This window comes from Elgaria multicarinata, chromosome 7, assembly GCF_023053635.1.
Source record: "Elgaria multicarinata webbii isolate HBS135686 ecotype San Diego chromosome 7, rElgMul1.1.pri, whole genome shotgun sequence".
NCBI classification, from domain to species: Eukaryota; Metazoa; Chordata; class Lepidosauria; order Squamata; family Anguidae; genus Elgaria; species Elgaria multicarinata.
In genome coordinates, this window is record NC_086177.1 from 51,510,631 (window position 1) to 51,534,833 (window position 24,203).

Below are 24,203 nucleotides of genomic sequence, written 5' to 3' on the forward strand. Positions count from 1 at the left end.
GGAAGTGCATGACAGTGTGAGGCAGATGCCACTGCTGTTCTGTTGCCTGGTAACAGGAGCTTAGTTACATAGTTAGTGATTGTCATACATTCTCTCTTCTACATTTAAAGCGTTTCACCTCTGGTATGTAAGATTCACAGACTAGTTAACAGTATCCCCGTGCTGATTTGCAGACTTCTAATTGTTTAAAAACATGGTCTTTGACTGATCAAGTTAAATATAGCTGTAAGTGATAATGGTCTGAGAGGTGGTGCTGTAACATTGTTGAACAGATGTGGGTATGGACTTGATCGATGCATTGTAGACTATTGTGAACTCATGTAAGCCGCCTTTATCTTTTTAAGGAAAAGAATACAGGTATAATTTTAAAAATGTAAAACATAACAGATTTTTCTCTATGACTATTTTTTTAATCATATGAAGTCTGCACAGGTTGTTCATATCTTTTAATTCAGCAATGATATTTATTGATACCTAAAAAGGGGGTATATATTTTTATGTATTTATCATTTTAGTATTAATTACTATTTACATGCTGCCTTTCCACAAATGTTACCAAGGTGGTACAACAAATCAGATAAGAACAATAATACATAAAAACATAAAAGCAATAAAACCATATTTATCAACCACTACTCATAATTTAAAAGTCCAAATTAAAGAGATGTATACCTTCTTTCTGAAAACCCAAGAGTGGAGACCCACTCTTAGCTCCAAAGGGAGAGGCTTCCACAGTTTGGAAATGATGCAGGAGAAAAACTTTTCATGCATGTGCAACAAATGGGCCTCTGAGAGTGGGGCTGTCTTCAAAAGACCCTATTCTGTAGATCTTAATAACTGGACAGGTTCATAAGGAGATAGGTGGTCCTTCAGATAGTTAGGCCCTAACCATTTAAAAGATTGAGAATAACACTTTTTGAACTGAACTCAGAAAATAATTTGAACAAGTGCAGATTGTTCGATATAGTGGTGATATGATCACAATATTGTGTACCTAACATGTTACCAAGACGTGGATAACTATTTCCATTAGGTATGTGTAAGAATCGGCCTCGGCTTTTGAAGTCTGAGGCTTCAGCAGCCATCTCACAGAGTAGCCACTGCATTTGGCATAGCCCTTGCATCCTGTCAAGAAAAGCCTACAACTTCCAGCATGCCTTGGGAGAGAGGGATGGACTCACCAGGGTTGGGGAATGATGGGCGCTTGGGCCGTGATGCTGATCCTGGTGGATCACCCATCTGGCCATGTGAGACCCTACACAGCTCACTGCAGGGTCTCGAGAAAGCCCTGCAGCTTCCCGCGTACCCTGATAGCTGCCAGCGTCCCTGCATTCCTTGCTGATACTGGGTCCTTTCTGCACACTTTCAGGGCCCTGTTTCCTGCCCCCAATAAGTCCATCCCTCTTTCTCAAGGCATGTTGGGAGTTGTAGGCTTTTCTTGACAGGATGCAAGGGTTGTGCTTGATGGGGTGGCTACTCTGAGAAATGGCTGATGAATCCTTGGACTTCCAAAGCCGAGGCAGAATATTGCATGGCCTTAGTTCAAAGAAAATAAAATGGCAAAACCTTCAGATTGAGCATTTATACCTTCTGAGTTGAAATCAAAATGGATCCCTTTTAGTACCCAGTAGTGCTGTTAATTTTGGTGCTAGTTTTGTGAATTTCTTTGCATTATCTGGGCATGGAGCATCTTTTTTTCCTGCTTTGTGTTCATCAGTTACAATTAAAGGAGCAAAAAGGGCTGACCTCCTATTGAGGGACATAATTCAGACCAGTGTACCACAAACAGTAGGAACAAACACATGTAATACCTTCATAGGAATAAATGCTTTCCTATCTATTGTGCACATGGGATAAGCATAAAAAGCCTTTCCTTTTCAAGATAAAATTATATCTGATTAAAAGTAGGGAAATACTTTTCCAGGACATTGTAAAGCAGTGACATACCAGATATAGCTTGTGAGCGTTGCACTGCTGTCTGCTGCTCTAGTATTAAGGAAACATCATTGTGCAATTACAAATAGGGTTTTTTTAATGATCCCATTTGTACTTTCACATGGAATCATTAATATCAATATATATTTTTCTGGAGTTGTGTCTGTGTACAGAGCCAACAGTAATCTAGGATCCTGCTCATATATGCATCCAGGAAGGGTTAATGCCTCTATCCAATATTTCCATATGCAGGTCCTCACTTTTTAAATGTAACCTTTTGTGCTATCAGTGAACATAGAATGTTACATGAAAACTGGTCCTTAATTTTTATAGGTTCTTTTCCTCTCAAGTAATCATAAAATTGTGTTCTCATACACTACACTACACTGGAATTCAGTTTTGAGGCCAAAGAGCAGTATAGAAGATTTAAAAATGAATAGACTTTTTTCCAGCTTAGGCTTTTCCCAATAAGGTTGCCATCACTTGCAGTTGAATGCAACAAATATTTATATGCTATAGCAGTGTAATGCATCTACCCAATTATTTGTGTGCATATTTCTTTGACCTGCTACCTAATACTGCAACACAGCTTACTAGGGATATTGCTAAACATTTTATAAAGTATCTTTATCTTTTTATCTTTACACGTTAATAAAATAGCAACTTTGGGGTGAATTGTGTGTGCAGCACTGAGCTCCATTATAAGAAGAGTGAAGTCCTGGTACTAAGAGCCAAAAAAATCATGTTTTTGCTATTTATTTTTGCTGTTCAGCATGTTGACTCAGAAAGAAAGTCCTCAGACAATTTGTTAGTTGTGCTTGGATCATCACGGGGTCTATTAGATCATCTAATTGAAAAGAAACTACTTTGTTATGCTGGCACCTCTCCAGTAATTGTTCATGTCAGAGTCAAAAAAGCCTCTTTTCCTGTAACACAAAAATCTACTGCATGGCTTGTAATTGTAATCCTGGATTCTGATGTTTGAGTACTTCAGATGTAACACCAAATCATGGCTTGGCATTATGTGTCGTAGCCTTGGTTTTTTGCACACTCCCAGGGTTTGATCATGATTTCTGATCCTGTTTTGCAAGGCATAAGCAAAGCATAGTTTGCCTGTTCAGAAGAAGTACCAAACTATGGTTCTTTTTCATGGTCTCTCTTCAATCCCATATATAGCTGAGCAGGATTTGATTGTAGGTCTTGGATAGAATCCTAAAATTTTACATATGGATAGATAAATTGAAATGACCAAAAACAATGTTGCTAAGAGAAATCAGATCAAAAAGGAATGTTAGACTATTAATCCTCCAGAGAAACCAACTGAGGGTAATTTGTTTACAGAGGCTTAAGAGACACTGGGCTGGTTCACACGATCAAACAAGCCACCGTGACTAACTTAATAATAGATACGAACACTAAAGAAAGCTCTGATTGTGCACATGGATATTTATCCACACCTACTTTGTGCCTTTGCCTTGCAGCTAATGGTGCAAGAGTTCTACACAGGTAGAATGTGCGCAGCCATTGAGTTGAACAGTATTGGGCAAAAGGTGGGATACAAATAAATATAATAATAATAATAATAATAGCTGTATTAATATTAATAATAGCTGTATCAATCACATTGCCTTTTTAAACTCTTCCTTGATTCAAAAAGAAATTGAGCAGCTGTAGTGAGGCAGAGCTGCCAAAACAACCACGTATGTTTGTATATGTGTTTATAAACATGTTGTAGCAAATGGCTCTCATTTATAAAATTCAGCCTATGAAAAGAAACAACTTGAGATGACTTCGTTGATCTTTCATTTCTAGAGAAAGATTATGGAATAGACTGCAAGAAACTAATGTTGATCATAGGTTACTTTTTTTCAATAAAGGTTTCTACTCTTAAAACAAGGATGGGACTTAATGGTCAATTTACATATTATATTCTGTACAGAGAGGGCTTAAGGACATATGTTGGCTCCTTTCCTTTCCATTTCTTACACATAGTGGCAATCAGTTTTTTCTCTTTTCCATTGGGGTTATCCAACATTTTACAATGATAATATATTAGTATAATCTTTAATATTAATAAGACTAAAGCAATATCAAAGATGCTGGGCTCTGTTACAAGGAGGGGTTAATAAATCATTTTAGAAGGCAGCTTGTGCCTCTGTACACCGAAGATAAGGACAATCACACCCAGTAATTTCATCTAGATACTAAACCACACAGATGCAATCTTTAGGGAACATTACATGAAAGTCCATACTGCTGAAAAACCAACTTCTAGGACTACTTTGACCCAAAAGAGGCCTTAGCTAGACCAGATGACACACAGGGGATCCCAGGATCAGGGAGGAATCATCCCTCCCTGGCCCCAGGATGCAGCCCTACACTTTGGGCCCAGTTTTCCCTGCAGTCTCGGGCTGAGCCCAAGACCGCAAGCGTGTGGCCTGTTTCCACAGCTTTTCCCAGCTCCGCGCGGTTACTTGCACAGAGCCAGGAGCACTGCGCCCATCGGAGCTGGGGGGGAGGGGGAGCGGGGAAATCTTTTTTAAAAAAAGAAAACAAAACCTACCTTTAGTCGCTTGAGCGCTTGTGTGCAGCTGGCCCTTTGAAAAATAAAAAAAATGGTGGGTGCAACGCCTCTCTTCTTGAGGTCGTCACGCCTTATGTGTAAATGGGGGCGAGATCTCACGTTATTCACAACACGAGGTTTCCCCTCCTCTGCCTCGGACTTTCAGGTAGGTCTAGCTAAGGCCTGAGTTCACTCAAGAATAGTAGATAAATTCAATACTATGTACTTATTCTGGCTAACAGCCCTGCCATTCGTTTATGAATTGTGTGTGTGTATGTGTGTGTAAATTCAGTTTACTCAAGAGCTTGTTTTAGATTTCTCAGTTACAGGAACAAATTACAATAAATAATGAAAAGATTCCTAGGCTTGGTTATTTAAAATGACTTTCTCAAGCACATCTGCATATAAAGACTCTCTACAGGCACAATGCAGAAAAATGTGTTCAGTGCCATAAAGTACATTTAAAACTTTCTAAAGGCTTCCTGCTGCACAAACCAAGCTTAGAGAATTAAACACATATATAGACATACAGAACAAGTTCATGGCCGTGAAAGTCTCCAGATTTTCTACGTCAAACTGTATCTCAGAAAAGCATTCAGGGATTGCATTCCAGTGGTGGATGGGGCTGAAGGCAAAAGGGGCAGGCCAAATGCAAGGGGGCAGGTTTAAAATACCAAAAAGTACCCAAATCCCTTGATCCTGTACTAACTGAGATGAAGGAAAAGAAGAAAGCCTTACCATCTGTGACAAAGAAGGCTGGATAAGGCCTTCGTAACCACCTTTTCACAGCCCTGAATCAGTACCAGTGACAGAACAAAGCCCCTTGATCAGGCTGTCAGATTAACAAGGCCACAGCGCAAGAGGGTGGCCATGGAGGCAAGCAACACTATAAACCATGTACCATCTGATACCAGACACAGTTCCATGGGGGGCAGACTACATCTCTTCCTGCAAGCCTGACCAGCTGCTCTCCACGACATACAAGTGGGTATTTCAGATGCAACAGCACAGTTACACATCAGAATTCAAAACTCAACCCTGAGAGCGCTTCCTGATTTCTCCACACTCCCACAACCGAGTAAAACATTGAAGGGTCGTCACTGCAATTTCCAATCTACAAGGCTCTTCCTTCTGGTATTTCCTCTGCCACTCAGGTGTGCATAAAAATCATGGTGGCCCTTGTGGCACACTTCAGAGTCCAGGGTATTTACTTTTGTCCTTATTTAGATGACCTACTCATCAGATTGCCAACTCACTAGAAGGCAGAGGGGGATCTACGGAAAACTTTGGCCTGTTTCTCAGACCATAGTTTCGTAGTGAACATGTCCAATTATCTTATGAATTGTAAACCGCCCAGAGAGGTTTGGCTATTGGGCAGTATAGAAATGAAATGAAATAAATAATAAAGAGTCACCTGTCACCAACACAACATCTACAACACCTTGGTGTAATTTTGGACACTGAACAGAAATAAATAAATAAATCCTAGTACAGGAACAGATGACAAACATTTGGGCACTGTGGCCTCCATGGGAGCATCTAGCAGCCCAACTCTTATGAGCCTCATATGCTTCCAGGGGCTTAATGATCGCAGCCAGTTTCAGTGCTCTCAGCAAGGTTCCACTCCAGGAGCCTACAATGGTTTCTCCTCAAATTTCAGGGCCAAATAACGTTGAGAAAGCATATGAGGCTCACCCTACCACCAGAGGTCACCAGCTCCTTCTTTTGGTGGTCACACTGGAAGAACTTGTCTCAAGGCAATCATGTAAAGAAACTACCCCGAATCTAAGTTATGACAGATGCCAACTTGATAGGTTGGGGAGCACACCACCTGACACAGTTTGCATAGAGCTCCTGGTCACTGGAGGAGAAAGCACATTCCATCAACTGGCTGGAGTTGAATTGCACTACACACCAATGCATCACTGGCAGGCCATTTGTAAGACATCTACTGTATTTCTTCGATTGTAAGATGCCATCGATTGTAAGACACACACTAATTTCGGTACCACCAACAGAACCCCCCCCCCCCAAGACTCACCCGTGATTCTAAGACGCACCCCATTTTTAGAGATGTTTATATGGGGGGAAAAGTGTGTCTTAGAATCGAAGAAATAGGGTGTCTGGTCTTCATCTTTCACATTTATATGCCACTATAAAATTGACAAGTTTGCATCCTTCAGATGTAGAGTCCTGCAACATGTCTTATAATCGTAACTACCCTACTTGGGATAAGGCTCTTGCATTTATTTTATTATTTTATTTATTTTATTTATTACATTTTTATACTGCCCAATAGCCGAAGCTCTCTGGGCGGTTCACAAAAATTAAAACCATAATAAAACAACCAACAGGTTAAAAGCACAAATACAAAATACAGTATAAAAAGCACAACCAGGATAAAAACCACGCAGTAAAATTGATATAAAATTAAAATACAGAGTTGTATATGGCTCAAAGGCATTATCCATTTGATGGACAGGAACAATAGAGGCCCTGGTGGGTTTCCTAGAAGTCTATATCTGGCTAGCTACTGTGGGGAACAGGATGCTGGATTAGATGGACCTTTGGTCTGATCCAGTACGGCTTCTCTTAAGTCATATTCTTAAATAAATTCCATGGTATCTTTTTCTTCTTGCACCACAGAAATGTCTAACATCAAATGCATTTGTTATACATATCCAAGATTCCCTAAAATGGGTGTTTGATGGAATAGTGGGATTTCACTGGAAGAAAAAAACGTTGTCCATTAATAGGCAACTATTAATAGTTTCTCGCAGACAGAAGTGAAGCACTGCTTGTAGAAAGCACCATGATCCCGAGAGGAAGCACAGGTTTGCCAGTAAGGAGAGAAAGTGGGGAGGGGGGTCATATGAAAAGCCAATCAAGGGAAGAGAAGAACAAAGGGACACAAAGCAATGAGGTGAGGGAGAAGGACCACACCCATATTGTGCACTTCTGACTTTAGTTAGGAAGTAATGTCCCTACTTCATGATTGAGGAGATGATCCCTTGCATTCCTCGCTGGTGCTCTGTTTACAGCAACAAGGTTTATAGAATAAAAAAACATATAGATCTAGTTAAGAAAGTGCACTCCATTATCTACGGCTCCCTTTTGCCATCAAGTGACACCATAAGAGTTACAGAAGAGGAAGAATGCCCTCTACTGTTTTTGTAAGCAGCTGGATGCTGCATGTATATGGTTCTGAGATTCAATATATTTGCATGGAAAGATCTGTAAGGTTACTTCCACCTATTCCAATTCACATCACCACGTGGCTCCAATCTCAGAAAGTCAGCCACAATATTTGGTAATAATGGCACTTCTGCTTCTATATATGCTCATCAATTTGAAGATACAGAATTCCTCTTGCCCCCATCAATTATACAGTTGTCTAAGATGGCTACAGTGTTGTATTTCAGGAAACCTGTGCTACCAACTGGGTTCCCCAGATTTTCTGGGGAAGACCAACTAATTTTTTTCTTGAAATGTCTTCCTTCTCAGGAATACTTTCCTGCCATTCCACCATCAAAGGTCTTCCTAATTTTTATAAGAGCCAGGACTAGTAAACAAGAACATAGGTTATTAATACAAAGGAGAAACTCATTGCTCACCAATATTGAGCAAACAGTACCTGATCACTTTTTCTTTCACTAATTGTATACCAAAAGAGAAAGAATTCCATAATTTGAAGAAAAGAGGCTAGAGATTTCCTTTCTTTCTGGAAACCATTAACAATAAGCACCTTAATCAAACACATATCCTTACTGCCTTGTGTGGGGTTCATCGGTTTCCCATAAATGTAAATCCAGCAAAACAAAGACATCTGTTGACATCATATGCACACTCAGTTTGTCTTCTACACTGAGATGATCTCCATACAGGAAAATATTTTCAGCACAATCCTACAAATGTCTACTCAGAAGTAAGTTCCACTGAATTCAATGGGGCTTACTCCCTGGATAAGTGGGTATAGTGTTACAGCCCAAGTCGATTTAATCATGTGTGTCAAATCCAGTGCCCACAAACAAACAAAAATGCTAAGCTATGCCAGTTAGCATCGGACAATCCAAACCAGCTTCTAGCAAAGAAATGCTGCATGTATAGAATTCCTCTTGCCCCAATCAGTTGGATATTTGTCTAAGATGGCTACAGTGATGTATTTTGGGGGAGTGCAGCTCCAGAGTTGTGTGTTAATTCACTTCTGTGATGCTTCCAGCAGAGAAATGCATCTTTTTTCTTCTTTTTTAAAGACATAACACCCTCTCCTTCTGGATTTTATCTGTAGTGCTAAACTTTTCCAAGTCCAAAGTGACAACAAATTGAGATATTCTGTCTGCACAAAACATTGGGCCTGTTCAGACAACACTTCAGGGACTGTAGTTAGTGAAACTGTGGTTCTCTGGGGTTAGCACTAACCACAAGCCGTGCTGTCGCACACAACACTTTAAGCCATGCTTAAAGCCACTAACCTGGCTGCAGACAGTTCACCTGTGGTTACTGAGTGAGCAGGGTTTAGCAAAACACATCACACAAGATACCTTAAACCCTGCTGCTTAACCAAAAGCCTTAACCAGCAGGGTTTAAGGTGTTTTCTGAACAGGCTCATTGCCTTGTTGCAGGAAGATAACCATTTGCCACTACACAATTATAATTTAATCAGGGAAAATATAAACTTCAGTGCCCGAAAGAGTACAGGGTTTGCTACTTTTTTAAAAAAAGTACTAGAACAGCATTCTTGTTCTAAAGTGGTATACAGTAGGGGTCAGCTCAGTTACTAAAACAGTTTCTTAAACAGAAAAACAAAATTAAACTTAAAAACGTATAGAAGAATAGCTAGGCATGGAGAAATAAATAGGTACTCTTTCACACAGCCACATTCTACAAAGCACTCATGATAGAAATGAACAGACTAGCAGGGAACAAAATCAAATGTTCTGAGCAACAAACCTTTATGGTTTGAGTCCTAGGAAGATACAACATACCTGCATCAGAAGCACTTTTCAAAGGAAAGACATCACATGCAGCACCTGCATTTACTGTGCAAAACATTAAATAATCTATAAAGTGTCTAAAATATTTAGCTGTACTTACAGACCAGGCAAAATTGCTTCCAACCTCCATGCCCCATGTACATTTCCCAAATGGCTTGAGACAACATGGTTAGATGAAATTTAGATTATTTTAAATTGTTATCCCTCAGTGTAGAGTGCTATTCAAAAATCCTAGCTGTGCTACGTATTAAAATACTGTTTGGTGATTCCATACATTCAGGAGTTCACACATTGCAAATCTGGAATGTACAGAACTCTTTTTGAAGTAGAGAAAGGAGGCGGAGGCAAAGCCAACAACAGCACTTCATGCTACATCCTGAACAGGGTGGATAAAAATCAATGATTTTTTTAAAAAAAATAAATCAGATTTTTTAAAATTTAAATTGGATTTTTTAATAAAATGCTTTTTGAGGAAAAATATATCTAAAGATAGTTTTCTATTTAAGATACATTATAGTCCAAAGGTTATTCATCACGAAATAAGGATTAGTTTTTAATTATGTAGCATGAGGCTGTTTAAATTTTTTGGTAAATAAATTCCATTAATCTATTCACAATGTCATGCTCTTCAGAGGTTTCTGTAATATTATTTTTCTCCTTCCCATAAAGTACAGTAGAAAAGTTGTCCAAATATGAATGATTAACCTATTAAACTGGAGATAGTTCACCTCGCAATAATTTCTCATAATTATCTATGATGTGTTTCTAATAGTATAACCAAATCAGTTTTTTTATATATAACTGTAAAACTAATCCAAAAAGTTGCTATTCTAAAAAGGAAACCTTCATCTGGTTGTAAATATTAAGATTATACCAACAAGAATGAGTCTTTGGAAACTCTGAGTTGTGTAAAATATAGCAAGGAAGTGTGCACTTTGCGGTCAGGGGAAGTCACATGATTAAATTGAGTCTTTCTGAGTAGTGATTTAAACTGTGATTTAAATCAAATCTACCCTGATCCTGAAAGTTGTCAAAACAGCCCCATTGCCAGAGTACCAGCATAACACTGCACCAGCAAAAATACTGGCATTCATAAAGCTTTTAAAAAGGAAAGTGTTGCAAAGATGCATACAATACACAGGGCACTGCTTTAACTCTGCTTAAACTGCTGCAATGAAGAGAAAATGAATTAAGCTGCAAGTTTCAAACCCATAAAATGATTTGCTGCTGTGCAAATTATTAGGTTTCTATTTGATGCTTTTAGTATAGCATCACTGTACTAGTAACTGTACTAGTGTCTGTTCAGAATCAGCAGCAGTTGTTGCTGAGTTGTTCTGTAGCAAGCTGCTTCTGATAACAAAATCAGACTGTAATTTCTAACTCTTCCTTCCTCTTCCTGCCACAGAGGATAATGCAGTCATAGCATGATAGATTTAAATCACTGATTTAAATCAAGTCCCATTTTGAAATGCACATATTTCCTAAATAAGCATGCATATTACTGGCTGGCATATACAAATAAAACGTATTAGTTTGCAACCAAGGAGCCTAATTTAACATTTTTGGTCATGCAGCCCATGTCTTTTGCACTGTAAAATTATATCTGCTTGGGGCTAACATACAGACTTCTATTTGGCTCTCACTACGCAAGGATACAAATAAGATTTGAAAAAAGTGGGAATGGTTTTAGAATAAGTTATTTTCACAGCTCCTCTTATGTGGGAAATATATTCCAGAGATCTGGGTTTATTAAGTGCATCAAATCTATATTTAAAAGTATGGTCATTAATCTTATATCTCGGATTCTCATAGAAACACCCCAAAAGGGATATGGTTTCATGGGTCTAAATTCCAAGATAATCCTAATCTTTCATAATCTATCTTTATGTCCAAATATCAGCTACTATCTCGAAAGCCCATATCTATACTGGCTCTGTAAATTTAAATATATTAACATTTCCCCAACTGGGAGTATAGGTGCAATCTAGAGGAAGCTATTTTTTGCTTCTCTTAACATTTGCTGCCACCATCAGGATCTAGCTAATAATACAAACTACATGCCCCAAACCTAAACCAAACTTAATTTCATTTTATTGCTTCATGGTGAGCAAAGTTTGGAGTACTACAACCAAAATTACTGATAGTCTCTGTTAATTGAAATTTCTATTCCTGCAGAGGGAAGCTTTAATTACTGATTTACTCTTTTTTCTCTCTTTTCCTTTTTATAGTGATAGAACACTTGTTTACTGTAAAAATAATAAAAGAGAAAATGAGAGCAAACCAAGGATTAAAGCCTCATCTCTGCAGTAACAGAAACTCACTCTGGACTCCTTCACGTAGGTTTTTTGGGTGTGATTGTCATTCTTCATTCACGGTATTTCCTGTGACCAATACACAATGTCATTGTCCTGCAGCAGCTGTCCCATGTCTTCCCTCTGTTTTCCCCATGATATTTCTGAACGCAGAAAATGTGGTATTATTTGCAGCCATGCAACCGATCCAATATCACCCACCCATGTATTGCTGACATTGCACTACAACATGCTTAGGGTAGGTGGGTGTTGGGTGTTGAGGAGTTGACATTACCTAGTGACGACGATCGGGTGGGAGTTTCACCCTCCCTTGCCTCCACAGTCCCTTTGGCATTCCACTGCTGGAACAACACTAGGAACTTCGGAAGTTCATTATACCAGCATTTCACTAGTAGAGTATGGCAGAGACTCCTGCTGCTCTGAATGCCCACAATGTTGCAACCTCTTTCCACTCAATCCCCTCTACCATTGTATACTCAAACAAGGAAAGGGTTACTGCTTGCTTTTACAAGGACAATACTGACTTATGCACTGGGGGGTGGGGGATACCAAACTTCTGAAGTTGCGAACGTATTGTGCTAATGTAGGAATAGGAGGCAGTAGAACTGAAAAGGGGAGTCAAGGAAGTTGAAATGGAAGAGTTCATGCCAAGAAGGGGGACTGGCTACCTTCAAGGGGTGGTCCTGGGGGCTGGGAGGGGAGGAGAATGCAAAAGCCGCTTTACGCAGCTTTCTATAGGCCATGCGCCTCCCCCCTCCCACTCCAAAGCTTCCTAGCTAGACAGGCAAATTTTCCCATCTAGTTAAAATTGCAGGGCGGATGGAAGATAAAATACATGTTTACTCAGACATAAGCCACACTGAGTTCAATGGGACTTTCTCTTAGGTATGTATGTATTGGATTGCAGCCTCAAAGCTTTTTCAACATTATGCTGGTCCTGTGGAGAAGCTAACATACTGCAGCCAACATGTATTGGCCAAGCATTTAAATCAGCATTGGAATAATATATTTGTATTGGTGGCATTTGTAAAATATCAACATCTGGTTTGTTTTTGTTACTGCTTTTGTGGTTGTTATGGCAGTTTAACAAGAAACTTTCTCTAGTGTTTAAACTGCACTACAATTTACCTTCTCAAATATTATTTTATACAAGAAAGAAATGCACAGCTACCGAGTCTACCACTTTTAACATACCACAAACAGAAGAAATTACTGTATCAATATGGGTAGGGGGTCAAAGGTACCCCAAGAAGTCCATAAAAATAAAACACTTCTTAAACATGCCACCAATTTTTTTGATTCAGAACTCTTTTTTCAGTAAAACAATATAATTGTTAAGAGGTCATTGGGGTCAATAGTACCCCACAATGTAATATACACAACACCCAGAAGAATAGTGTGTATGATCTAACTGACTCCAGTTTTAAAAACATTGTGTCATTAACATACAAATTTAGTTATTATTTTCTATTTAAAAGGCTTTTAACCTGATTTTCAGAACACACTGCCCTTACAAGGTGGTTCACAGACTTTCTGTCATTGCCCTGTTTGTGTTGTCCATCTGCCCCTTCTCTTGGTCAATAGTGGTAGGCTCTACCAGTTCTGAAGCTGCCTCTCTCAATGGCCTCATTTACACTAAGCAAGATATTGCACTATGAAAGTGGTATATAAAAGGCAGGAGCCACACAAAGCAGGATATAGCAGTTTGAAATGGGGATATGGTATGTGTCCATGGGCCCCAAAAGTTGTCAGTGCACTTCAATACCACTATAAAGGAGTAGTGTGGCTCCTGCCTCTTATATACTGCTTTCATAGTGCAATATCCTGTCTGGTGTAGATAAGGCCAATGTCTCAAGCATGCTGACTATATATCTAGTCTTAGGGCCTTGCTAGACCTAACGGTGTTCCGTGTTTGAGGAGGGGTGAAAGTGGGGTTTCCTGCATAGGTGTGACGCCTCAGGGTCCACACGTTGTGTGGGTTATCCAGGTATTGGAGGGGGGTTGTTGCGGGAGTTTGTTACGGTTGTGGTGCTGTTGGGTCGAGCATGGGATGCGGAGTCACACCGGCCTGATTTTGGGGTGTGTGTGTTTCCGTCCATGGTGCGATTTGCGCAAGTGCCAAAGAGCGCAATCTGCGGTGGTTGGCGGCGGCTGAAGTGCCGCTGCTGCTTATGTTGGATTCCACCCCCCAGGGCTGGGCACAGGGGAGCCAGTTGGCAGTGGGGGATGCTCCACAGGGGGCGTGGCCAGTGGTGGCAGGAGGATGGGAAAGAGTGGCATTGTTGAGCAGCAACATTGACAAGGCAGAGATGCTTTCATTTGCTTTCGGGGTTGATGACAGATGTATTGTGATCTAAGGATAGTCGTCTGCATGTGCACTCTGCGCCTACATCTCCCATCTGGCCTCTGACTATTTCCAGTGATGACCAGCCCTGCGACCCTCCCCCCATCCCACGGAGCCATCCCACATCTGGGTGTAGGCATGGCAGCAGCCCTGAACCAGCTGCGCCAGCGGAAGTGCATTGTGCCCAAGCAGCATATGCAGGAAGAAAAGGCGGCCCTGTGTGTGCGTGTGTATGGGGAGCAATAGCGAAGGGAGGGGAGCTATGGGAAATCTCCCTGAGGGAGCCCTTGTCACCCTTCTCATGGGCGCAGCCATGTACATTGGGGCTGTGGCGCAATATCAGCGGTTCCGTGCGGTGGTGGCTGCCAGATGGCGGCAGTGGGAGGAAGAACTACTGATGAGGGTATGCTGCCGCATCAACCTATTGACTGCCCTCCACCAAAGGGGGTTAGCCATGTCGACCGTGTACGTAGAGTACCTGCGCCGCACAGGTCACCACCGCCGCTACTGGGTCCCCCCTCCCCTGCGGAGCCATTCCTGATACCTACACATGGGCCAAGCAGAAAGAAGGCACCGGGGGGGGGGGGTCATCAGTTTCTGCACCAGTGGAGGTGCAAAACCGGCATCAGCAGCCTGCCACCGGCACTCCGCCCCCCCCCACTCACCCAGCAAATGCAGACAGAAGGATGGGGGGGTGTATTGACACAGTGCAAAGGGGCCCCAGGGCACATGCCCACCCCCTTGGCTGATGCTTCCCTGACTTTCCGCCTGCCGCCGCATGACCGATGGAAGATGGCCGCCCACCCTCACCTGTTGCCCCTTTACATCCAGCTGCCGCATACCCACACCAATAGGCACACAGCCCTGCCTGCCTCTACTGTGCCTGTCATTCCCCCACTCGCCTTTACATTATCCGCACAGCCTACACCACCGGCATTAGGATGGTACCTAATGCCCACTGCAACAATGGGGAGGGTACAGCCCACCAACTTCCCATTAAAGTTGGATGCCCACCTTCCCGAAAAGTTTTCCACACGCAGGTAACAAGCTGCACATAACCCATACGTCCACAACACCCTCCCAACTCACCAGACAGTTTTCTGTTCGTCCGTTCGTGCGCAAAGTGGACCCATTTATTAAAAAAAAAAACCACTGCTCCACTGCCACAGCTTCACAAGGGGCGCAAATGGAGGACGAGGTTTGGCCGAAACCACTGGCCACTCCCCTTTGCACGCCTTCTTCCTGATCATTGCTGACCTCACTGGAAACCGTGCTGACCTCATTTCGTTCCACACCTCTGCCGCCTGCATCCAAATTAGCCCGTGCCAACAGGAAATACCAGGCTTAAAGCCGTTTCACAAAACACGGGAAAACAGAGGTTTCAACACAGGATGGACACGGATCCTGGTGAACGTCATGTGGACCTGTAAGGACGCCGGCGGTATGTAACTCGTACAACAGCCCCATCTAGCAACAGCCTTAGTCAAGAATTACGTTTTGGTACGCTTCTCAGAAACAATGGATCAGATCCAGACTTCACTCCTGCTGGTGGAAACATTCCAAGTGCAGTCCCACTCAGTGTATTTTCCCATCAGCTGAAATGTCTGAGGCAACTTCTACAGATTTGCTAATTCTCACAGCCCTTTCCGAAACTGCTCCAGAGAGTTAGGGGACCTTCCAGCACTGCATGGGAGGCGATAGTTGAGGCTGCAGGGGGAGAGGAGAATCAATGTCACATCCCTTACTTTCCACCAACAGGATCCTTCTGATGGATCATAGACCTTCCATGGACAGAAGGAGCTTTTCCATTTGTGGATGATGGTCTGGATCCAATCCATTATCTTTATCATACTAATACTCTAAAATTATCCAACTGTGTAATCCACATGTATGTTTACTCAGAAATAAGTCTTCTTAAATTCAATGGAACATATTTCCTGTTAAGTGTGTTAAGGATTGCAGTCTAACAGTGCAGTCCTATACATGCCCACTCATATGTAAGTGCTCCATTGAAATCAATGCTGCTTACTTCTGAGTAAACATGAATATCACTGTGCTGTTAATACAGTTCTTTTCATTTAACACTTAGTTGTTTTTTAAGGTCAGGATTTTAAATCTGTATATGCTTTATGTAAACGGTAGTGTATCACTTGCAACAAGCAAATAGATAAAATAAGTTTAAATTTTATATTTACATTTTTGTATTTATTTCAGGAATTGAAAGTATCCATGAGATATACTGTAATGCATCTCTATAAGAAAACTGTGGGTCTGCTTTAGAAGGCAGCTCCCTGCATGAAAAAGGTCAATTAAATTTTTACAAGACCCAGTTCCAGCAGAAGTGTTTACAAAGGCACCCAATGAAAGAAGGCAATATCATTCAAACAGTAAATGACTTGCCAGCTATATACAGGACCAAAGGGCAACTAAAACAGACATTACTGACAACAGTAAGCAATGCATGTAAATACTTCATGATCTTCTTACCCAATCTCTTCTTCAATAATTCATAATCTCAAACTGTCATGTTTTATTATTTATTTACTTATTTTATTTATTATTGCATTTATTTCCTGACTTTTTTCCTGCAAGGAACCCAAGGAGGTGTACATAATCCTCCTCCTCCTTTCCACTTTATCCTCACAACAACCACCCTGTGAGGTGGGTTGGGCTGAGAGTCTGTGACTGGTCCAAAGTCTCCCAGTGGGTTTCCATGGCCGAGTAGGTACTAGAACTCGGATCTCCTGAGTCCCAGTCCAACACTCTAGCCACTACACCACACTGGTTAACAATTTATTTATATTCTACTTTCTAAAAATGTAGAAAATTATTTACAATATACTGTTCTCAAGATAACTGTTGCCATACCCTCATATAATAATAAACATCAACAAATATATTCAAAGCAAACTCAATTCTTTGCGTGCCGGTCCTTATGTAGCCAAAGCGGCACAATCTACAAATAAGAGAGAGGTATTGGCAGACACAGAGGAACCCCCAAGGTTTTGCAGGTTTGTAACCTTTTGTTGTGCGATACTACAGTTGTGAGATACTAAATAGACCAATATCACTTAATGAACCAACTTACATTGGTGAGAGTATTGTAGGTTTTGAGTGACCCACAGAGCAATCCTATGCTTGTTACTCAGAAGCAAGTTCCATAATGTTCAGTGGGACTTACTCCCAGATAAGTGTGCACAGGGATCACAGTCATTGTGGTCTTCATCAGAAGAAGAGATAAGTAGCTGGATCTGCAAATATGTGGTCCACCGAATGTCCAAAATCTCATGATTGCTGAGAGTCTCAAGTAAATTTTGTAAATGTATGAAAAAAGATATACATTTCCCCAAGTTTTGGACATGCACAATCACATTTTGGTGACTGCCAACGTTCACCAACATACCGCCCAGTTTTCCAACAGTCACAAATTCTGGGATTGTCAATATTCAGATGTGAATATCGACATCAGAGTTCAGACATTACTTATAAAACAACCTCCCCCAACCTCGTGCCCTCCAGACATGCCAGACTACAATTTCCATTATCTCCAGTCAGCATGACAGAGCTGCTATAACATACACACCAAATGATTTATTAAGAGGCAAAACATAGTTATTTCCAGTGGCACTGAATCTATTACAATTCATCCTGTCCATCACACTTTCCACAGGTAGAACCACTCAATGGCCTTTTAGGCCCCTTCCAACTCTACTATTCTATGATTCTATGACATATCTGTCTCTTAAAGTTCATCCCATGTAAACTCAATAAAAATTCACTGCAAAAAAGAAGTGCAGCCCAGGCAGTTGCCCGCAGAGCAAATATCTACAAATGTTTCAAGCAGATTATTCAAATCACATATTATCAGGCTCCTAGGAATACAGGATTGCTAGCCAATCTGATCTGGGAGAAAATCTTTTCCAAACATCAGCATGGTAGCCAGTAGATCTCCCAGCACAAACATTTTTCCTGTCAGAAACGTATTACATTAGCCATCAGGAAATTACATCCTATTGTGATTCCTCAGGAAGCAAAAGCCTCTAATCTAACTATATCCAGGATGGTAACAGAAAACGTGTCTCACATGTAGGAGAAATCTGATAATAAATGTTGATGACAATTTATGCTGAACTATACCATTAAAAGGCTGGCATGCAGCATATCCTTTTTATGGGCCTAGATTTATCATCATCATCATCCTTGGTTGTCAACACATACAATCTGACTTTATAGCAGCCATACAAATAAAATAGCTTAGGAAATTCCCTACTCATCTAAAACTACTGCTCTCTCCACCATTTTCCAGTGGCATTCCCAGTTCCTTTCCCATCTCCAACCCTTCCTCCCACTGAATGGCTGTTCCACCTGGGCCACTCACATAGCCACACCACTCTCAGAAGACAGGGAGAGAGGTAGCACAAGCAGCTGATTTTAGCACTACACTAATGGGAGCTTTTCTTACTTTTATGCAGCCTCTATGATACAGTCTCTGTGTTAAGCAGGGATGCATTATGGAGGGTACAGGTGGTACACTGTCCTTGGATCCAGTTTTCAAAAACCATACCTCTAAATGTGACTGTTCTGAAGAAACAGTAAAGAATACTCCCTTTTTCTCCTCGAAAGAAGGGGTATGTTTTAGAGATACATAGGGTGCTTCCAGACAAGGCTTTTGTCATGTGGTCACCTGCCCCATTCACTGAATTTTAAAGAGAGATCTAGACAATGTCATCTTCTACTTGTAGTCCTCCTATTCCCCCCCCCACTTCTTCCTCAATCTTTTTTGTTTTCACAAAAAATCCATTAAGAAAGAAAAGGTGGAATAGGTGCACAGTGCCTTTAGATTAGTAGCATTAACAGCCCTCCATCTGGAAACACCCATAGTGGTCACAGAATACATTCTGGGTTCAGCACACTAAACTGTCTTTGGGTAGTATCCAATATTGCCTGTGCACCAAAGTGCTGATGCAACAGGAAGTGAGCATTTCCTAAAGCAACTGGAAACGAGCTGCAACGTCATTTCCAGAACAGCTCGGATCAGCTGAGCTCACAGAAGGGAGCTCTGCTGACCTGTGCCATTCCGGAAACAAGCATTTCAGCTTGTTTCTGGAGTTGCTCTAAGAAGAGCTAGCTTCCTTGCACCAGTGGTGGGTCCCACTAATGCAACCCAATTGGAGCAGGGCAACATAGGATATTGACTTTTGTCTCCTATCTAGCCTGAAAGAGTCATAAACTCTTTAGAATTTGATTCAGTTGGAGGATTTGGTTGGTAACCTTAGAGGAATTCCTACTTGCCACAGGCAATCAGCTGGGTAGCTGTCTGCCTGTGAAGAGGGTATCCTCATTACTCGATATATCAAATACCCAGGCATATCCTCATCTCTGATATAATACATATTCTTTTACCACCCTCCAAAGCACAATGGAGCAGTCATCTCAATGTTTAGTTTGCTTGGCTTTTGCCGCATACTTACCGAAGTTTATACAGAATAACACTTTGAAAACATTTCCATTCAAAGTCCCATTGTAAGGCTTTTTCTGGTTACCATCTAAAAGACACTACTGTGTATACTACAAACATTCAGCCAATAACAATCTATAGTTTATTTTTAGAACTTATACTGTTTTGGCAGTCACCTCTGGCACCTTTATAAATAAAAGTATTTTTAACTGGTCTATTTCCTTCTTAACATTTATGAGAGAATCCACTAGCATATATTGGATAAAGGAAAGAAAGTAATGTACAATCTTTTGAATAGAAGCTAAAGATTTCTAATCTTACTTTGTAGAATACAACTACCCATTCACTACTTAAAAGAACAAACCAGATACACTTGAGTACAGTTTATTTCTTCAGGGAAATTTGATGCTTCACTTAATTATCCCTATAGTATTCACTATATGTAAAAGCAACAGTTATGAGGTTCCTAGAGAGAACTAATAATTATTAATTAAAAAGTATCAACACGCTCATTACACTTTATGGGAAATAGTTTACCTTGTACAATTCAAAAATACTAGATTGATAAAAGCTTCTCTGGTAGCTTCTCCCATTTCTGCTTCCTTCTGCCAAGGCCTACTCTGATGCCAAACTTAAATTATTCACAAAATATTGGGCCTTGCTTACTGCTTAAGTTCTAGTCACAATACATAAGGATCAGGAAAAATATATTTCTTCAGGCCAAGTTTCTTGGCAACTCTGAAGAGTTTTCACTTTGCCCTACATGATGCAAAGCTACCTGATGCTTACCTTGACCTCTACTGGGTTGCACTGGAGTATGGCTCTTTACACAGGTGATCATACAATCTCTAAATAACAATATGGTATAGAAGAATCCACCTTGGATGGATTCTTAAGGCCCTTCCAATCCCCTACAATTTTATAACACTTTAAACACTACCGGTGAAATGCAACTACTTTAATCCTTCTATGCAACATTCATCAACTCCTCATCTTTCCATAATTACTTAACCCATTGTCTTGCATTTCCATTGGCTCACTTATGAGTCATAAAATCATACCACCTCTTCTCAAAGGGACATTAGCAACTGCATCCAGCATCAAAAAAGAATAGTCTTTATTAAAAAGCTTTAACTGCAAAATCATTAATAGCCAAACATTTTTACATGGTCAAAATGCCACTACAAGTACACTTTCGTTTTTGAGCAACAATACAGCCACACACATGCATACAATAAGAAACAGGAAACAACATTATTTCTTCTCTGCTGCTGCTTGGATATAACACCTCCTGTTCCACCTTATAATAACCGTTTTCATAACTGGAGAAAAGTGATGAAGCTAGGTCATTTGGAGGAGAAAACAGATGGGGAACGGGGGGGGGGGGGGAGAGAGAACCGGATGACCAGGAAGGAAGCGGGGGGAGGGGGAGGGCTGAGTACACAGAATAGGGGCAGAGCTGAAGGGATTGAGGAAATGCAAGCTATTTTTATAAGAAGAGACGTACAGATACCGAGAAAGGAGTTTGATTCAGGAAGAGATGGCAGAAAGGTGCTGTGCGGAAGCCTGAAGGGAAGGCATGCCCGAGGGTCGACAGGCATCCCTTTGTTCCCGAACACCACCCTGCCATGGGGCAGCAGCACCCCCCACCCGGTCGCGGCCGGCTGATTTTTCCGACTGCCGTGTGGCCATCCCGGGAGGCAGCCAGCGCCACCTGTGCGCTGAGGCGAGGCAGGGCGGGGTGGTACGTACCCAGCAGCAGCAGGCGGTGCGTTTGCTTGTACTCCCGCTTCTGCTCCTTGAGCGCCCGGTCGATGCTCTTGCTGACCCGCCGCGCCTCCTTCTCCGCCTCCCGCTCCTCCAGGCGCGCCTTCTCCCAGGGTCTCTGCAGCGCCAGAGGCTGCGGCTTGGCCTGAGGCGCCGGCGGCTCCTTCGGCGCGCTCTCCCGGGGAGCCGCCCCGTTGCCCCCTCCGTTCTGCAGGAGCAGCAGCGGCCCGTCCAGCTCCCCCACGCGGGGTTTCCCGCCGGCGCCTTCGGCCTCGCCGCCGCTGGTGCTACTGATGCTGCTGCTGTGGCCACCGCCTTTCCCCGCGCTTCTTCCTCTTCCTCCCCCGGCCTGAGCTCCGGGCAGCGGTGGCGGCAGCGGCTGCGCCCGGGCCAAGGGCTCCGCCGTGGGCGGTGGCGACGACTGTTGCTCGGTCTCTGAGGTGGTGGTGGCGGCGGCGCTGGAGATGGAGCCGCCGCCTGCGCCGGGTTCGCCGAAGAGCCGCGGGCGCAGGCTGTAACACAGCCCCATGTCTGGCTGCCCCTCCGGGGGACGGACGAGCCGCCGGGCGCGCGTCTGGAAGGCAGGCAGGCAGGCAGGCAGGCACTCAGCGCGCGCCGTTGTCCCCGCGCGTCAGGGCCGCGGAGGGTGCGCCGGGCAGCCCCTCCTCACAGCCCCGCTGGGCCATTTTGCATTTTCCTTCCTTCCTTCCTTCCCAATCGCCGCCGTCGTCGTCGTCCTCCTCAGGGCAAGCGTCGGTGTCGGCGTCGGTTGGGCGGCAGCAGCGGCGGCTCCTCGCCTCAGATCACCTGACACAGACCCGCCACCGCCGTCGAGTCCACCTTACCGTAAATACCCCAGCGCAAGCCCACCGCGCAGCTCCAGGTTACAGCAGAATTGGAAGGCAGCCAAGACGTGTACACATGTATGTACGTAGCTCACACGCACAGCCCTCGCTCTCGCGCCTTGGTCAAGGAGGACTGACCTTCACACGCTCGCACAGCAGGCAGCCTAAATAGAAGCAGAGCTACCCTCGTAAGAAAAAAATCTCTCTTCTTGAGACACCAGGCAGGGACAGCCCTGTAGTTCCTCTTCCTATTGTACTCACTCGTGTTCCCTCCTCCTTTACAAACATACAAACTCCTTGATACGCTATGGCCCTCCCTAGCCAGCAAACCACATCCCTCTTTATTGCTATGGCATATAACCATCCTTGCAATGAGCACCCTATGCCCACTGTGTTGGCTTGTCGTTGCTGCACGTTGTGACTTTTAGCTACAGAACCGGTTAAGTGAAGGCCAGCATCTGGCACGGATTGGCTTTTTGGAACTCCACTTTCTTCCAATGGTGTAGAAAAACACACACGATGTGCACAAAGTTTTCAATATGGTGCCAGCCTTTAGTAAGTGGCAGTTATTGGTGGCAGTCCAAGAGAACCAGCAGCTACATTAGAGTTGCTTGTAAAACTTTGGTTACTGGGAGTTGTTGAAGTCTACTAAATCAGTAACAGCTGCTTTTGACGCTATATTCCTCAATGCATGTCACAAAACAACCTGAACTCTCCCAGTGATGTTCTTTGTTGTAGTGGTGGGATAATCAGACATGAAGACAAAGCACAAGTCTTTTAGCATCTGGGATCTTTATTGACTAAGTGACTTTGGGCAACTCACTGGCTGAGTTTGGATGACACGCTAATCAACGGGGGGGGGGTGTTAATAGGAACAGAATGGGAAACAACCATTGATTAGTGTGTCATCCGAACTCAGCCACTGACTCTCAGCCTAACCTACCTCACAGGGTTGTTGTGAGGAAAAATGGAGAGGAGGACCTCCATGTAAGCCACCTTGGGTTCCTTACAAGAGGGGAAAAGATGGGATGTAAATGTAATAATAGTTAAATCAATGTTTATTTGTCTCATATATGAAGTCATTATTCTGCCGTCGCAAAGACACACCTTTACTTTATATTATGATCACTTATCTTCCTTTAGAGAAAACACATGCCATGGTCACATCATGTTTTCTCTCTGGGGAGGGCTACATTTATTTATCCTGACCCAGCAAGGGTAAATGGCTGTGCAGCTAGGGCAGGGATGTAGATCATGTGGTCCTCCAGTTATCGTTGGGCTGCAACTCCCATTAACCATAATCATTGGCTTTGCTGGCTAAGACTGATAGGAATTGTCGTCCAACAACATCTAGAGAGCCATGCACATACCACCCCTGTACTAGATGTTTTCTCTCTTCTTTCCCCAACTTGGAGAAAGCCCAGAATTACTGAAAAGAAGCTCTACAAGATGACTGTGAGGACACAATGATAGCAGAGAATTATGGTTTCTTCACTGCAATCTCTGTCGCAGGGTAGGCTCCACAGTGTCCTATGTTCAGATAGACGTTCCACTCTAAAAATAAAACACTTTAATGCTTATCTTCCTTTGGGGAATCTATTAGAAATGCTATTTTAGGCAAAATATTTAAATTTAGAAGATAGAGCTCATTTTATATAAATGTTGAATCCCTACTGATCTTGAAAGAGTATGTTCCAGCTTGCATACTTGCATGCTTCATTAACACATTTTACTTTAATTATTGTGTTAAAGCAAAATTCTACAACCCTTCAAATGTTTTAATAAGATCTAAATTGAAAATAACAGTGATCTTATCTGTGAGTGACCCCAATGATCAGTATTGATGATGCATTCGTATGAAAGACAGTTCTTAATACATGCAGTAAAACCAATGCCCATTTGTTAAGGTAAGACAGAAAATAAACTGTCTTGGGGATGCTAAATAATTTTGTTTTAAGGAGTGTTTATCTTGCCCAAATTGATGA

At 42.3% G+C, this 24,203-nt stretch overlaps 1 protein-coding gene across 1 annotated transcript in view; it reads right to left on the reverse strand.

The window, feature by feature from the left end:
• GNAL (G protein subunit alpha L) overlaps positions 1–21,917 on the reverse strand; it is a 146,592-nt gene extending 124,675 nt beyond the window's left edge. Inside the window, exon 1 of the mRNA XM_063130531.1 lies at positions 21,359–21,917. Within this exon, the coding sequence (XP_062986601.1) occupies positions 21,359–21,902 (544 nt within the window). The 5' untranslated portion in view covers positions 21,903–21,917. The remainder of the gene's footprint in view (positions 1–21,358) is intronic.
• Between the last annotated feature and the right edge of the window lie 2,286 nt (positions 21,918–24,203).